This window comes from Salvia splendens, chromosome 4 (assembly GCF_004379255.2).
Source record: "Salvia splendens isolate huo1 chromosome 4, SspV2, whole genome shotgun sequence".
NCBI lineage: Eukaryota > Viridiplantae > Streptophyta > Magnoliopsida > Lamiales > Lamiaceae > Salvia > Salvia splendens.
This window is the reverse complement of record NC_056035.1, coordinates 28,954,175-28,971,422: the sequence shown is the minus strand read 5'-3', so window position 1 is coordinate 28,971,422 and position 17,248 is coordinate 28,954,175. Positions and strand designations below refer to the sequence as shown.

The window sequence follows — 17,248 nt, the reverse complement described above, 5'->3', positions numbered from 1 at the left end:
GACACACACTTTCCCGCTTCAAAAGCCTCAACCCACTACACTATTGGCTAGTATAAAGAAGTAAAGGATCGGTCCCACGAGGACGGATGAGTTAGCATGCATTTGGAGGGTTTTGGGAGAGTTCGGCTGCTGCCACACAACAAGTGGGTCGAGAATTTTAAACTACTGGACTTAGGAAATGAAAACTAACTATTCTATCTACTGGGTACAGGAAACGGGTACGTACGGCGCATGCATGACTCAAAATGTAAATCAGCTTAAGAGACAAAATCAACGAACTGTGACTATACTGACTTTCCTAAAATGACCGAACAAACTAGCACAGAAAATGGGGACCAAATTTCCCTAAATGTCCAGGTTCTGGGAAAGCTGCAGAAAAGTAAAAAGACAAAGCAGAGAGAACAAACAGCTTGCAGATTTGATCCTAACTACTAACAAACTTCATATTCTTCAGGTATCCAACGGGAAAACAGAATAGAACAGAGTAATAAACATCATGAAAAAAGAACAAGTTCCAGATCTGAGATTAAACAAGGAATTAAAGGCTAAACTCGACAGATCTAAACTACTGGACCTAGCAGATGCGAGAACAAACAGTAAACAGCCATAATCATGCAGAATGTAAGCAGCAACTTCAGATCCACTACGATTCACAAAATCCCAACGTCTCCACAATCAGATCCAACAATTCCAACAACAAACCAACAGATCCTAACTCCAAACATTCAACAAACAACCTTAGATTCAACCAACCTCAACTCCGATTCAACAATCAATTGCGAAAAGCATCCAAAATCAGTAAAACCACATCAAACATCAAAAACCAAAGTAAAACAGAAAGTAGAAACTGCTATAGCCACGAGAATAAGATCCAAAACACAAAACAGTCGCCAAGCTTCCGGCAAAGATGTTCACGGCAAGAATAAACAACGGAAAATAAAAGCAAATTGTATCTTCACCCTCGTAGGGACGGTGTTACACCACAGAAACTAGCTAAGAACCACCACAGTAGCCGGAAGTCACCCCATAAGTGCCAAGTGCGTGTGAAGTGAACTATGATTGGAGAGTGAAGCTAAGGAGGCTAAATGTAAAAGATCGAAAAATGCTAAAAGGAAGGCTCCTCTTCTAAAAGGGGTCGTCCCTTTATATAGGCAGTAATCCCTAGGGCACTCTCTTTTCATAATTTGTCTTTTTTCCTTTCATCTTTATATTTGCTCCTTGCTCCATTTTTATTCTGCCAGCATTCCTTTTCATCCCTAGGTTTGGTAAATTGCTGGCGTTTTCACTTCTTTTCCTCATTTTCCTCTGCCCCAGGTAATTTATATGCGCTTCCTAGGTCCAACAGATTTTACATGCACCTGAACTTAGAAACATACATTAGTGCACCGAAAACATAGAGTTTTGATCTAAAACCAACGCATGAAACGAGCCTTATCAATGGGTAGGAGGATAAAATGCTGACGTGGAGGACTATAGGGCACCCCATATGGCGGGCTATAAGGTGCCCCATTGTGGATGCCCTAATGTTGTTTCCATTTTAGAAACCTTTTTATCTGTAATGCGATAACACGAAAAAAAAATTGTTTTATTTTTAGTGGGATACATTAAATATATTAAAGTAGGGTTCAGACCTCATTAACTATTTTCATTCCCTTTCCTTCATAAAGTTAAACTACTACTCCCTCCGTCCCTCTATAGTAGAGACATTTCTTTTCAGCACGAGATTTAAGAAAAAATGTTTTAAATGATTTAAGTAAAAAGATAATCAAGTAGAAAGAAAAAAGATAAAGAAAGTAAAGTACTTTTTGACAATAGAGAAAACGACTCAACTATAATGAGATAACCCAAGAAGAAATACAACCAACTATAAAAAGACGAAGAAAATATTAATTTTGATTTTTTTTATCTTACTTCATCATGTACACATTAAACCTAGTACGGTTCAACTATTTTTCTTTTGTTCGCGGACGAAGGTGTATAATAATAAATCTTGATAATTTGTTTAGGTGAAGAATGGCTGACAATAGAGAAACTTTAGTCACCATACGGCTTAGAGCATCCACAACGGCGAGCAAGACAGCGTCTGTCCATCCGTGCCAGCGGCACGGAGAGGCTGTCCGCCGCTGCGCTCGCACCGCTGGCACGGCGCTGCTCGATGCATCGAGCACGTCCGTACCAGCGAGCAGGCGACGTGGCAGCGTGTGATTGGCCAATGGCATAGCCATTGGCAATTAAAAATTATTTTTTAAAAAAATCAGATTTTAGTTAAAAAATCTTATTAAAAATAAAAAAAATATATCTTTTCTCACTTCCCAAAAAATTATATCTGTTTTCTACCCACTTTTAATTTATTTTTCAATTTTTTTCCCCAAAAATACACATTTTCATCTATAAATACCCTCACTTCCACACCAAAAATTCATACGACACTACACAATTATCATCCAAATTCTCTCATTTCCATTCTCAATTCTCGTCCAATCTTTCATTCACTCTTACTCTTACAACAAAACAATGTCCGGCTACGGCGATCAACCCCCGGGCTCCCACGGTTGGAAACCCGATTGGTTCGGTTCACAACCGTTTCCTAGTCCGGAAACGGAATATTCGGCCCCTCCTCAAACCCAAGGTTCGGAAGTTCAGGGTGGCTACCGTCCTTACCCGATCGACGACCAAGATGCCCCCGAAGGGCAATACGGGTGGACACCCGAGCCTAGAGCGAGGTCGAGTGGCCCCACCCGTACACTCCGGTGGAGATGGAGCAATTGTTCAAAGCGCTCTTGTCAATCTCCGAAGATCCGGAGATTGGCACGAACCAATTCGGCGATCATTATTGGTGGCGCATCTGTCACCGGTACAATGAAAACCGGCCGGCTGGAACAATCGAGCGCAACGAGAGTATGGTGCGCAACGCCATATACAGAGCCAACGAAGAAATCCAAAAGTTTCAGGGGTATTACCTCCAGGAAGAGCGGTCAGCGGGGAGCGGCCGGAGCGAGGTCGTCATCATCAGTTCCGCCTTGTCGACCTACCAATCCATGAACTACAAGCCGTTCAAGTACCTCAACATTTGGCAGGAGACGCGGTCGCATCCGAAGTATAGGGGAGGCGTAACATCCTCCTCTAGCGGCTCCTCCAAACGGTCAAGGTCGGTATCCCTATCCGACGCCGGCTCCGAAGACGTGGCTAGCCAACTTGCCGGAGCTAACTTGGGTAGCCCCGACACCGGCCCGAGCGGTTCCTAACGCCGACCGCAAGGAAGGAAGAAGGCGGCGGCCAACCGCCGTCGCGCCGCGACTCCATCATCCCCCGATCCTGAACCCGCTCCCGCTCCCGCTCCCTATGTGCCACCTCAACCCCCCACCAACTCGTTGTGGGGGGTTTTGGCCCAACTCAATTTGGCCGATACGTCAAATAACTCCCGAGCAACTTCGATCGCATGTGGCGATGATACGGGGTCTCCAAAGAACGTTGAGGGTATTGCCGGATGATGATTAGTCTTCACCGGGGGCATTTTTACCCTTAAATTGTGTATTTTTTTTATTTTTTAGTAGTTTAATTATGTATTTTCATTTTTTAGGATTTTAATTATGTAATTTTTATTTTTTAGGATTTTAATTATGTAATTTTTATTTTTTTAGGAATTTAATTATGTAATTTTTAATTTTATTGTAATTTGTAATATTATTCTGGGTATTTTTAATGAATTTTAATTTTGTGGAAATGTTTTTATTTAAATTGAATAATAGAATGGTGGGACCTTGTGCTCGTACTTGCGGAAAAGTACGGATGTGGGTGTTGTGCTCTTGTCTAAAAGCAGATAGAAAAAGTGGGGCCGGGCATATATCCGTGCTCGATGGCAAGAGTACGGACGTGGATGCTCTTAGCCTTCCCTTCAAAAAGCTTTTACAAAAACAGAAACCACAATTCTAGAGAGAGAGAGGCACGACTGGGGCATGAGTAGGCGTCCAACACAACACCCCCATCTTCACATACACACAAAACGCATTTTCACACAATTCCGATCTCCGATTTGCTGAACGATCAATTGATTGGCAACAGCATCACCATGGATTGCAAGCTCTGTTTCAAGCGATTCTCAAACGGCAAAGCCTTGGGCGCTCACATGCGTTCCCACTACGCCATCCTCCCTCTCCCCCCCAAGCCCCACCCCGACGACACCGAAAGCAGCAGCAGCAGCAGCAGCGGCGCCGGAGACGAATCCAAATCCAAATCCGAAAAGAGCTCGAGATTCAAGCGGCCGAGAGGAATCAATCTCGAGATGGAAGAAGAAGAAGATGTCGCCTTGTGCCTGATTATGCTGTCGAGAGATGTGTGGAGGAGAAACTCAGATTCGGATTGTTCGAGTAAAAAAATCCACAGATGCGAGGAATGCCAGAAGGTGTTCAAATCGTCGCAGGGATTGGGGAGCCACAAATCCAGCCATTCGAAGAGGATGAGGAATTCGTTTCAGGGGAGAGAGGAGGGAGAATTGGCTGGGGATCAAGTTCATGAGTGTTCATTGTGCCCTAGAATCTTTAAATCCGCTCAAGCTCTCGGCGGCCACAAGCGATCGCATTTTCCGGCGCCGAAATTCGTCGGAAATTTGGTGGATCTTAATCTACCTGCTGTAAATGAAGAAATTCTTGCTTGAATCTGCCGATCGCATGATGCCGATCAGTTTTTGGAGGTTGGATATATGTCATTTCATTCACTACTAGTTTTGAAATTATTTTTAGGTTGTTCTGTTTTGTTTGGTGAGATTGGAATTTCAGGGGAAAATTGGAGCATTTATTTGTTAATTTTTTCTGTGTGATTGGTTGTTTTGTGATGGAGATAGAAGCAAGTTGATGTTGCATGTGATTTATGACTCCATAACTCGAAGTTTTCTATTTCTTCTCCATTTTTCGAAACAGAGAGAGAGAGAGAGAGAGAGTTTAGTGTGTGAGTTACATGCATATGGAGACTGGCTTAAGGCACAAGAATCTTGAGAGTCCAGAGCTGCAAGCATTGTTTTGTGATTTGTTTCCAGCTGTGGGATCTCTGATTTCCGTTCAGTCTGCAAAAAGAAGCATTTAAAAAAGTAACACTAAGTTTCCTCTCTCATCACTTCATTATCTCCCTATCATGCCATGCCAAAAATGTTTATACTATGTCGTATATGAAAAATAAAAACTTTTCAAATTACATAAATTTTTATACACAATTGATAAAATAAGAAAAAATAATTGATAAAGTAAGATAGATAAAGAGAAAATGAATAAAGTAAGAAATGGGAAGAGAAAATGTAGTGAAAGTAGTGTTAGTGGATTGTGGGGTCCTTATCCAAAAATAGAAAGTTTCTATTTTCAAGGTACGACCCAAGATGAAAATAGTTTCTATTTTTAAAAGACGAATGAAAACATTTGATTTTTTGCATGAAATTTTATACATATCATTTTTAGTGGGACGAAGAATTCTTTTCATACCATCCCAAAATATATAGTCCTTTTTTAAAAAAAAAAAGTTTTATTTTCTCTTTTTTACATTTTCTTTCTATCTCATATTCTCTCTTTTATTTTATATTTTCTTTATATCTCATATTTTATTAACTCTTTCTCTTATTCTCTTTTCATTTAAATCTTTAAATATGAATGTACTAAATTTGGTGCTCAAAATAAACGTATTAGGACAGAACGAGGAGTAAAAAATGATATACAAAACCAAGAAAACATGAAAAAAAGGAGATACTTCTTTGATCTTTCTAAACGATGGCTCTAGATTTTTGGACATGATAGAACAAATAGATTATTGAGAATGATTCACACCTAGCAAGTGGTAGTAGTGGATTTTATAGATATTAATTGTTGAGAGTTTTCTAATGCTAATAAAAGTCTAAATTTGACTTTGATAATTTTCTTGTGCTGAACTTTTCAATTTTGATACAAGTGTGCAATTTCTGCCGAGAATGATATACTGGTAGTCAATTTGATTGGTGGTTTGAGCTCCTTTTTTTTAAAGTTGAAATGTATGGCATGCGTGTGTTAAATCGTGAGCTAAGACACCACAACCACCTCTCTTTTCAATTTTCGTTCCTTATCAATCTCTTAATTACAGTACTCACAACTCCCCGTGTTTAAACCAACAAACTATAGTATTTATCAAAGCATATTTACCACTAGGCTAAACATTAATTTATGTTTGGAACCAAACAAATTTATGTACTACCAGTTGGCAGATCCAGAATTTTCTGTCTGAAGGTACGGTATTATTATACCGATTTGGAGCTTCAGAATCAATCTTTTATCTTCCCTTGATATTAATTCCAAGAGTAGACTTAGCAAGAAACACTTATTTATTATTCATAGAGTAATAAAACTCCAACTGGTCAGTTTCCGAATAATAAAACCTTGTTCAAGCTCCTCTTGAGGACATTATCAAACAAGACTCACCTCGTGCACGATTCAACATAATAGCAATCCTAGCACCACTAGATAATGATCACCACTACCCAATATACCTGGATCGTTGGGTGACGAAAAACCCGCACCTTTGGTAAGTCAAAGTAGTAGATACTCAATGTCGTATGCTCAATGCTAACGTATGTAGATTAAGAAATTAATTATCAAGACCTCGTCTTTCAGTAGATAGCATAAAGACTCGTCTTGTTGTTAGATCCATTCAGTGCTATACCACACCAACGTCATCTTATTTCAATAAGGCTTAGAAATAATCGGACTGACATTGCAACCTTTCACGATAGGTAGCCAAAGCCTATCTAGGTTGTGAAATTCTTCTTTTTCTTTTGCAAAGCATTGCATAGAACCGACTGTAGTTACCTTAAAGTGGACGACGCCCACAACCAGTCTACTAAGCAAAAGACTTAGGCTTTGTTTACTTCTTATGCATTTAAATGTTTATAAAACATCTTATAAACGCACAAGCAAACACAATGTAATAATATACTGATTCTATTCGTGCAAACTGCTCGAATGATACTGAATCGGGTCAAAAGTGAATTGTAGAGTTTTTTCGTACACAAGCAAGATTCTATTCGTGTGAACTCGCTCGAAACATGCTTTTCAGTATACTAAACCTAACAATAAAAACATGCTTACAGTGAAGTATTCCATGGTTAGAGTGAAGTGTTTGTGATCCTTGCTTATAGTGATCTATTTTTTCATCACAGTGAAGTAAAAACATGGTTAGAGTGATGTATTCCATGGTTAGAGTGAAGTGTCTGTGATCCTTGCTTATAGTGATCTATTTTTTCATCTCAGTGAAGTATTTCATGGTTAGAGTAAAGTGTCTGTGATCCTTGCTTATAGTGATCTGTTTTTTCATATTAGTGAAGTAAAAACATGCTTACAGTGAAGTATTTCATGGTTAGAGTGGAGTGTCTATGATCCTTGCTTATAGTGATCTTTTTTTCATCACAGTGAAGTAAAAACATGCTTAGAGTGATGTATTCCATGGTTAGAGTGAAGTGTTTGTGATTCATATACTTAAAGAAATACGTGGCGCGGCACTATGAGAGACCATAGATTGTTGTCCGAGGAGTGATCCATAGATTACCCCAAACCACTGTATCTGTCGGGCTCATGAGAGACCCTCCCACTGCAGCGCAGCACTACAATACTTGGAGTAGAAGTTGAAATTTCGGGAATTATTTGTACACTAGGTACGGGTTCTTGGTTAATGAAACTTGTCGTGCCTCCATACATGATGTCATCTGCTCTTGACTCTTCCGCTTTAATGTAAAAGTTGAGTTTACACTCTTGGTATCATGCACTCTGATATATATATTCAAAGTTATTTCAGTTCAAGTTCAGTTGTGCCATTGTTTTCCCCTTTCTTTCCCGCTTCTTTCATCCTCCCCTAGTCGCGATCAACCGGGCTTTCTATCTTTAGTAAGTGCGGTCGTGACATAATAAAACCTTATTTCGAGCTCCTCTTGAGGACATTATCAAACGAGACTCACCTCACGCACGATTCAATATAATAGCAATCCTAGCACCGCTAGATATTAATCACCACTACCCAATATATTAGGATTATTGGGTTGCGAAAAACCCGCACCATTTGATAAGTCAAAGCAATGCATAATCAATACCGTATGCTCAATGCTAACCTATATTGATTAAGAAATAAATATTTATCAAGACCTCGTATTTCACTAGATAACATAAAGACTCGTCTCGCTGTTAGATCCGTTCAGTGTTGTACCACACCAATGTCATCTTATTTCTGTAAGGCTTAGAACTATGCGGACTGACATTGCAACCTTTCTCGATAGGTAGTCTAGGCCTATCTAGGTTATGAATTTCTTCTTTTTATTTGTTCAGAACTGACCGTGTTACCTTAAAGTGGACGACGCCCACAACTGGCAATGGCGGATCCAGAAATTTTAGTTTTTGGGTGCGATAAATAATTACTTAATTTAGAGATTTAATATTTAATCAATTTTTTTTATCATCTCAACTATTTATTTTCAAATGAGCCATAAAAAATTGATAATTTTTTTTATGTTTTATTACTTGAAAAATTTTCACTATTTAAAATAGAGATTATTACTTGAAATTTTAGTAGTCCAGAAAGAGTTCCAAAAATTTTAAATTAAACTAAATGTATCATATTTTCTACTATAAATGATCAAATGTGAGTATAATTAAAAACCATAAATAATAAATATTATAGCTAATAATTCATTCACACGTAACAAAAGTGAAACAAATGAAAGGACAAATAATAAATTAGTACTTACCTAAAAAATTTTGAAACAAATGAAAGGACAAATAACCTTATACTAATGATACATCGTTAGAAACAAAAACAGTGAATGATTACAAAAAAAAAACAGTGAATGATTACAGCCAATTATACATAACAGATATATAAGCAGAATAACCAAAATTGAGACTAAGAGAAATAAACCCGGGACTAACGCTATGAAAGGTGAGCATATTACTACTAGACTACTCACAATTTTGGGGTTCAATTGTACCCCTTGTACTTAATTGGATTCGTTACTGACAACCGGTCTATTAAAAAAAAATACTTAGACTTTGTTAAGTTTCTTATACATTTAAACATGCAATAAATATCCATTAAAAGTAAAAATATAACATCATGATAAAAATAATCTGTTTTATTCCTTAAAAAATAAAATAAGAGTTTTACACTATTCAATCACTCAAAAGATGATTTCTAGTATACAAACTCTAACCATTCCTAGCTAACACCATGCATGCCTTGTTCTATTTCTCATTCTTGTGATTTCAAAATAATACTACTATATAATTTCAGTTTTTCATTGCTTTTAGTAAATGTTTTAGGTAAGTGACCATGCTTTTTAAACTCAAAATTCTCTTCGATTGTTTTTGTTCTTGTTTTTATGCATCCGATGGTTTTACTCTTTTAAACTTGTTAAGTTGTTTGATTTAGTTTTAAACTAGCGTGAATAATATTGTGCCAATTTCTGTAATATTTGTAGGATTTTGCTGGAAATTTCAAAATACTAGCTAGTATTTAATTTTTCTTAACTACCACCTAATTTATGATATTAATAAGGGTCTGTATAGTTTAGTTTAGTTTAGTTTCATTGTTACGTCAAAAAAAAATTTATAAACTTAAAATGTACAATCTATTAACTTGGAGTATCATAATTAAGCCAAACTAAACAAGTTCTAAAGTGAAAAAAAGAAGACAAACTAAAATTAGAATAAGAAGTTAATACAAGTTGAAAAATCAAAATATATTCGTTGCAAAAAAAAGCTGTGTTTATATAGTTTAGGTGTAAAATAAATGATGTTTTCGGTGGAGATCGAAATACAGCCAATCTCTTCTCTTCTGAGTTTACAGACACACAAACACACACTCTCTCTAGAGATATAAACGTTTAATCGGCTGTCGGCATGTATGTATGTATGTATGTATAGGCGATTCCTTCCGTTTCCTCAATTTTCATTTTTGATCTGTAAGTCAAAACTTCTCTGCACCAATTCTGTATTTTTGTTAGGTCGTGTGTGTTGAATTGATTCACAATTGTGCAGAAATTCCGTCACGTGTTGGTGGAGTGGTAAAACCCCGGATCCTGTTCGATTTGGATTGGTTCGGGTTGTATTCTGTGGAATTGCCGGTTTTGTTATTGGATCTCTGTGTTTATTAGCTAGCTCGGATCAATTAAGGTTAGGTCTGATTGAATGGCTTCGAATCCTCCATTTTCTGTGGAGGATAATACAGACGAAGATTTTTTCGATAAATTAGTGAATGACGACGACGATGTGGATTTTAAAGCCACCACATCGCCGGAATCTGGGGGCAATCATGCCTTCACGAACGGGAATGAGTCAGATGAGGCTAATGCTTTTGCAAATTTGAGTATCAATGAGGTTGAAGATCATGGTGAGGTCAATGCTAAACAGGTCTTCAGTAGTGATCTTAGCGCAGTTGATGATTTAAGTGCAAAAGGGGAGACGGTTGAGCAGATTAGCAAAAAGGAAACAAGGGATGAAAGGGGAATTCCTTTGGTATCAGCTGATTCATTTGAATTTAGTAACTTGGTACAAAAAGAGGGAAATGGAAATGACGGTGCTATTGTTTTGCACAATGCTAACAGTGGTAATACTGATAATGTGGGTGTCTCTGACGTGCCAATGCTGAGCGAGACTAGTAGCGGATTAGAAGCAACTGGAGTGAAAGAAGTTGCTTGGGGTTCCTTTGAGAAGGATTTGGTTCAGAAGGATAGTAATGCCTTTGGATCATACTCAGACTTTTTCACTGAATTTGAAGGGGACCGTCCCATTGATGCATTTAGCAACACAGCGGGGGTTACTTCAAAGAATGGGACACAAGATGCCATTGGAAATGATGTACAGGGAACCAATTATATGGGTAATGTAGACAGTTACGGGCAGTACAGTAATGCACAGAATGGTGGTGTTGAAGCAGATCAGAGTTCATCTGTGCAGGATATGAATAGCACCCTGTACTGGGAAAGTCAATATCCAGGTTGGAAGTACGACTACAGTACTGGGCAATGGTATCAGATTGATGGCTATGATGGTGTTTCTAGTGTGCAAGGAAATGCCGACTCTAATGTAACTTCTACATGGGAAGAGGCCGCTACAACAGAGACTGTTTCTAATTGGAATCAGGCCTCTCTGGCAAGTGATGCCATGGAAACGACAAACTGGAATAAGGTGTCAGAAGTGAGTGGTGATAGCAGTGTGGTTTCAACAGACTGGAATCAGGCTTCTAACAATAATAATGGTTACCCAGCTCATATGGTCTTTGATCCTCAGTACCCTGGATGGTACTATGATACTATTGCCCAAGAATGGCGTGCTTTGGAGTCATACACCCAATCAGCGCAGTCTACTGCTCAAGTTCACGATCAGATGAGTAAGGATGATAATTTATCTACTGATACATTTTCTCAAAATAACACTCTGAAGGCAAGCAGTTTGTATGATCAAGGTAATAATTACAATCCTCAAGGCTTTGGCAGCCAAAGCCCAGATCAGAATTGGTTGGGATCAGTCAACAACTACAACCAGCAGAACTTAAGTCTGCATGGAAATCAACAAAGTAATGTCCAATATTATGAGAATCTAAGCCAGCATCAAAACGACTATTCCATGCCTTCCCAGTTTGTTGGTGGAAACTTCAGTCAACATTTCAATGACTCCAAAGTCAAGCAAAATGACCCGAGATACTTTTCAAATGACTATTATAGTCAAAACCCCATGAACTTCTCTCAGCAACAGAATCAGAATACTCAAGTGACATACATTCCAGCATTGGGAAGGTCATCTGCTGGTCGTCCTGCTCATGCTTTAGTTGCCTTTGGTTTTGGTGGCAAGCTCATTATGATGAAACATAACTGCTCTAATCAAAATTTGAATTTTGGGAGCCAGGTATGTGTCTGCCATTCTCGTAGGTTCTATTAATAACTGACCTAGCATTGCGTGCTTATAAAATTTTATTTTATATGAAGAATCCTTTGGCCGGCTCAATATCTGTCCTCAACTTATCAGAAGTTTTGACTGGAAACATTGATGCTGTAAACCATGGAAGGGGTGTAAGTACTTATTTCCAGGCTCTCTACCAGCACACTCTTCCAGGTCCTCTTACTGGTGGAAGTGTGGCCACTAAGGAGTTGAATAAATGGATTGAGGAAAGGTTATCAAATTCTGAGCCTGCAGATATGGATTACAGAAAGGCTGAAGTATTGAGGCTGCTCCTGTCACTATTAAAAATAGCTTGTCAGTATTATGGAAAACTTCGATCTCCTTATGGCACGGATGCTGCGATGAAGGTAGATTACTAAGTGAACTAGGAATTGATTTGCTTTTGATTATTTAGAATTATATGCATAACCTTGCTGCTTTATTGTCATCAATTTCTGTTTTAGAAATGAGGTAGTCTCTGAAATTTTTTCACTAATTCCATGAATATACTTCGTAGCAGCTGCTTGACAATGATACCTACTGTATGTACGTTGTAGCTCTCATGATGTTCACATTTCCCTCGGGGAGTGATTCGTCTGTTTTCAACCAGTTAAACATAAAAAGAAATAAAATCTTAAGCCCTGTCCTAAGAAACCATTCAGCTAAGCAGTTTAGTGGGTAATACCATGTTAACTATGGTGATTTCTGTAATTATTCTTTCATCAACTTTGTTGGTCATCGATAACCTGTCAATTGTTATAAACTATTGTGGTGGCTAAGCCTTATGCATACTGAAGGTATCAACATTATGTTTGAATTTGTAAAACTATACAGCCACTGAATCAAATTGGGTGGTATTTATTTATTGTGTCTTTCTATAACAATTGTTTTATTACAAATTTACAGAAATTAGTTGCTTATACATTTGCGGCCTTGATGCATGTCATTGTCTCGGTTTTTTTGACAATATTTTCGTCGTTTTTATCCAGCAGGAAAACGATGCCCCAGAATCGGCAGTTGCCAAACTGTTTGCTTCTGCTAAAAGAAATGCTTTACAGTTTAATCAGTATGGCAATGTTACACAATGCTTGCAGCAACTTCCATCTGAAGGACAGTTGCAGGTATTCAATCCCTTACCATGCAAATGCATGACAATTCATTAATCAATAGTTCTATATATGACAGATATTGTTCTGTTTCAGGCCACTGCTGCCGAGGTTCAAAATCTTCTGGTTTCTGGAAGAAAGAAGGAGGCTTTACAATGTGCACAGGAGGGACAGTTGTGGGGTCCTGCCCTTGTTCTTGCTGCTCAACTTGGTGATCAAGTTAGTTCATAAGCACCTCAAACCTGTTTCCAGTTGATAAAAATTAGAATCCTCTCTTGTTCTATTTATGTATCTTTATAATAACATTTTGACAAAATAACCCTATGCAGTTCTATGGTGAAACTGTCAAGCAAATGGCACTTTGCCAATTAATGGCTGGATCACCCTTGCGAACATTGTGCCTGCTCATTGCTGGCCAACCGGCTGATGTCTTTTCTGCAGATACTACAGCTGTTAACAACATGGCTGGTGCTGTAAATGTGCCTCAACAACCTACACAGGTGTGGAGTAGATGCTTTGAATAACTTGATATAAGTTTGGAATAGTTAGTTATTATATTTTTATTTCCAAGGATTGAAAGTGTGCTGTTATGAATCGCTAGTAGATCTAGTTGGATATTTGATTTATTTCCCTCTGTTTCTTAGTATTTATCTTCTTAGATTTTGGCAGCGTATTAAGGTAAAATCGTTATCTCCTTTGTTTTGTATTTCCAAATACCCAGTTTGGAGCTAATTGCATGCTGGATGACTGGGAAGAAAATTTGGCTGTGATAACTGCAAATAGAACAAAGGACGACGAACTTGTGCTTATGCATCTTGGTGATTGTTTGTGGAAGGAAAGAACTGATGTATGCCTAGCATCTCTCAAACTATTCCTTTTTTACTTTAGGACGTTCTTTCAATCATTCCTTACTCATGGAATTGCTTTTACTTAGATAATTGCTGCTCATATATGCTATTTGGTTGCGGAAGCTAGCTTTGAGCCGTATTCGGACAGTGCAAGAATGTGTCTCATCGGTGCAGATCACTGGAAAAAGCCACGGACGTACGCAAGTCCAGAAGCAATTCAGGTTTGCCCGAGTTACCATTACTGGACAGAGCAGTCTTTAACTTTGACAACATGTAACCTACTACCTAGGGTCCTGAGTTTTCAAATTAGCCTGGCCGGAGTTCAATTTGAAAAGTACAACTATCGGAGTTTAAAATTCCACTTTTCTTACATTTGTGTTGCTGGGTGTTGAGTATGCAGTATTATCTTTTAGCACTTCCCTTTAAAGCAGGGGTTCTTTAAGAATGTACGTATCAATATAGGTCAACTATTTGTAGTGTTAACAAATTTGAAGTTTTTTTTCTGTTTGAGTTATTCCGTGTGGGTAGAATTTCTCAAGGCCATGCAAACTGTTGCTTCTAGGCACTTGCAGAAGCATAATAAATAATAGTTTTGTTCTCAATTTGTATTTAGCATATTGATATTAGCCCCAATTGCATGTTTGACCTTTGTGTATTTGATCAGAGAACAGAGATATATGAGTATTCAAAGACACTTGGGAACTCTCAGTTCGTCCTACTTCCATTTCAACCTTATAAGTATGTATATGCACTCATGTTGGCCGAAGTTGGAAGGACGACTGATGCACTGAAGTATTTATATCTTATACCTAAATGCCCATGTCTTTGTTTTATTAATTTTGTCTTTGTTTTCTAAAATTATTTTGATTTTGATGTAGGTACTGTCAAGCGGTACTAAAATCGCTTAAAACTGGTCGAACACAGGAGCTGGAGTATCTGAGGAATTTAGTTTCATCCCTTGAGGAAAGGATTAAAGCTCATCAACAGGTAGTCTGTGATTCCTCTTCTGCACATCAGTAATTTTTGGTAGATTCTTAGAACCGGAACCCCTTGTGATGCAGGGAGGATTCTCTGTAAACTTAGCTCCCAAGGAATTTATTGGTAAATTGCTAAACCTTTTTGATAGCACTGCACATCGGGTTGTTGGGGGCCTGCCACCCCCTATACCAACACAAGGTGGTGCAGTTCATGGTAATGAGAATAATTACCAGTCCCCCAGAGTATCAAGTAGTCAATCGACAATGGCTATGTCTTCATTAGTTTCTCAATCTATGGAGCCTATAAATGATTGGGCAGCTGATAACAAAAAGACTCTGCACACAAGAAGTGTTTCAGCACCTGACTTTAAAAGGAGTCCAATGCAGGTTTCCCTCAACCTTATATTTGTTATTTTGCCCGTAGAGGCTTGTTCATGTATATTTATGATGTCATGTTTCTACAAATAATGTCATTTTACCTTTTCTTGACGTGTAGAGTCAGGCTGAACCACCAAAAGAAGCAAATTCTGCTAGCACAGAGGACAAAGCACCAGCAGCTAGCAGTACGTCTCGCTTGGGTCGTTTTAGTTTTGGATCTCAGCTATTTCAGAAGACTGTTGGTTTAGTACTCAAACCACGAGGCCGCCAGGTATTGAATGAGCTCCCTGTTCCCAAAATATGACTTGGATTTGTTTTATAATGTGAAATATACATTTATTGATTGGTTGATCCCTGTTTGCACTTTTTCCTAGGCAAAATTGGGTGATACAAATAAGTTTTATTATGATGAAAAACTCAAGAGATGGGTGGAGGAAGGTGTTGAACCTCCTGCACCTGAAGCAGCTCTTCCACCACCACCCAAGGCTTCAGTTTTTCAGAATGGAGCATCAGAGAAGAGTTTCTTGCAAAGTGAGCCTCCTCATAACAATGGGAATCAAGAATTTTTAAGCCCAGGCACTATGGATAACAGTTCAGGAATGCCCCCACTTCCTCCGACAGCCAATCAGTACTCAGCACGTGGAAGGATGGGTGTTCGCTCTAGGTAAGTTCTTACCACTACTTTTATAATTTGTCGTGCTACTTGCTTCGTCTTTTAATGTGTACTGAAACAGAACAAAACTGCAGAATAACGCTCAGGTAAGGACTTGTTCGGTGCTCAGGCATCAGGGACTGAACTTATATTTAGCTTCATGGCTTTTATCTCCCATGTTATTGTTATTCTGGGACGTGGGAGTTGTATTGCTAGTGTTCCCAAAAACTCATGGGCATTCTATTGAACCATTGCTTTTTGGGCATCAATTGTTTGAAAGAGAAGCTGTCAAGTACTGAGCTCTATCTGATTAGTTCTCTCTTTTTGATGGCCAGGTATGTTGACACTTTCAACAAAGGTGGTGGGAACACAGTAAGTGGGTTCTCGCCTTCTGTACCTTCTGCCAAACCTGCGGACGGCGCCAACCCAAAATTCTTTGTTCCGGCACCAGTATCCCATGGTGAGCAGCCAGTTGTTGACACGCATGTAGAAGAAAAGCAAAACGCTTCATTCACTACTTATGAAGATCCTCCCTCCCCTTCAAATGACTCATTCTATTCGCCTCGTCTCTCAGCTTCCATGGCGCCAATGCCAAGATTTGGAAGCATGAATAACATATACAACAAAGGGGCGAGTGATAGTTCCTTTACGCCACACTCACGGCGTACTGCTTCATGGGGCGGGAGCTTAAACGACGCAATGAGCCCTCCAAATAGGACGCAATCTGCAGGAGAGTCGGTAGGTATGCGTCCTCCATCTTTCATGCAAAATGACAGTTTCGGAGAATAATAGTAATGAGAAATCAAACTCAGAACCCCTCGAGATGTACATAACAAATTTTGCCATACAGCCGCCGAGCCTGCTCAATTCACAGATCCACAATTTTCTTTCTTTTTATTTTCTTTCATAGTTTCTTTATACTCCAAAATATTCCAATTTTATGTGTAATGTTTTTAACATTGTATGTTAAATGTTGCTTGGTAGCCTACTGTATCTGGTCGCGGGAAAGTAAAAGTGTGCGAACTGTACATTTGATTTGTTTATTTATTTGAGAGAGGAATAATCGGAATTTTGGTAAGTTATAACAGTTGAACAAGAGGTAACATTTTGTTTCATTTGCTCCTTGACAGGTATAGGAAATGATACCAATTATATTTAAGATACATTGGCATTTGACGTATTTTACAGCAAATTGCAAAATCTTGGTGTTCCAGTGAGGAAATAGTTACAATAATTCTAAATGTCAGTGTTTTTTCTCTTGCATGAAGAGTCACACCACCATAGCAAGAATTGTTGCCTAAACAGAATGATCTTATCAACTTTCACTAGGACATTTTTCACCATTCTTCTCAGCTTG

The 17,248-nt window shown here is 38.5% G+C and overlaps 2 protein-coding genes across 4 annotated transcripts; both read left to right on the top strand.

The window, feature by feature from the left end:
* The first annotated feature begins 3,894 nt into the window (after positions 1 to 3,894).
* On the top strand, positions 3,895 to 4,818 carry LOC121799709 (zinc finger protein ZAT1-like). Its single transcript, XM_042199155.1, has one exon. It carries the CDS (start codon positions 4,070 to 4,072, stop codon positions 4,652 to 4,654), a length of 585 nt encoding a protein of 194 aa, XP_042055089.1. The 5' UTR covers positions 3,895 to 4,069; the 3' UTR covers positions 4,655 to 4,818.
* A 4,931-nt stretch (positions 4,819 to 9,749) lies between these two features.
* On the top strand, positions 9,750 to 17,006 carry LOC121799334 (protein transport protein SEC16B homolog). Of its 3 annotated transcripts, XM_042198661.1 has the most exons (15): positions 9,750 to 9,955; positions 10,032 to 11,897; positions 11,978 to 12,298; positions 12,920 to 13,051; positions 13,133 to 13,255; positions 13,366 to 13,536; positions 13,758 to 13,883; positions 13,971 to 14,105; positions 14,549 to 14,676; positions 14,763 to 14,871; positions 14,946 to 15,248; positions 15,358 to 15,510; positions 15,614 to 15,903; positions 16,227 to 16,351; positions 16,466 to 17,006. In XM_042198661.1, exons 2-15 carry the CDS (start codon positions 10,182 to 10,184, stop codon positions 16,678 to 16,680), a joined length of 4,047 nt encoding a protein of 1,348 aa, XP_042054595.1. In that variant the 5' UTR covers positions 9,750 to 9,955; positions 10,032 to 10,181; the 3' UTR covers positions 16,681 to 17,006. The 3 variants fall into 3 exon arrangements, with proteins under 3 accessions (XP_042054595.1, XP_042054594.1, XP_042054593.1); XM_042198660.1 differs by having other exon boundaries at positions 9,751 to 9,955; positions 12,923 to 13,051; positions 16,227 to 17,006; XM_042198659.1 differs by having other exon boundaries at positions 9,751 to 9,955; positions 16,227 to 17,006.
* The last annotated feature ends 242 nt before the right edge of the window (positions 17,007 to 17,248 follow it).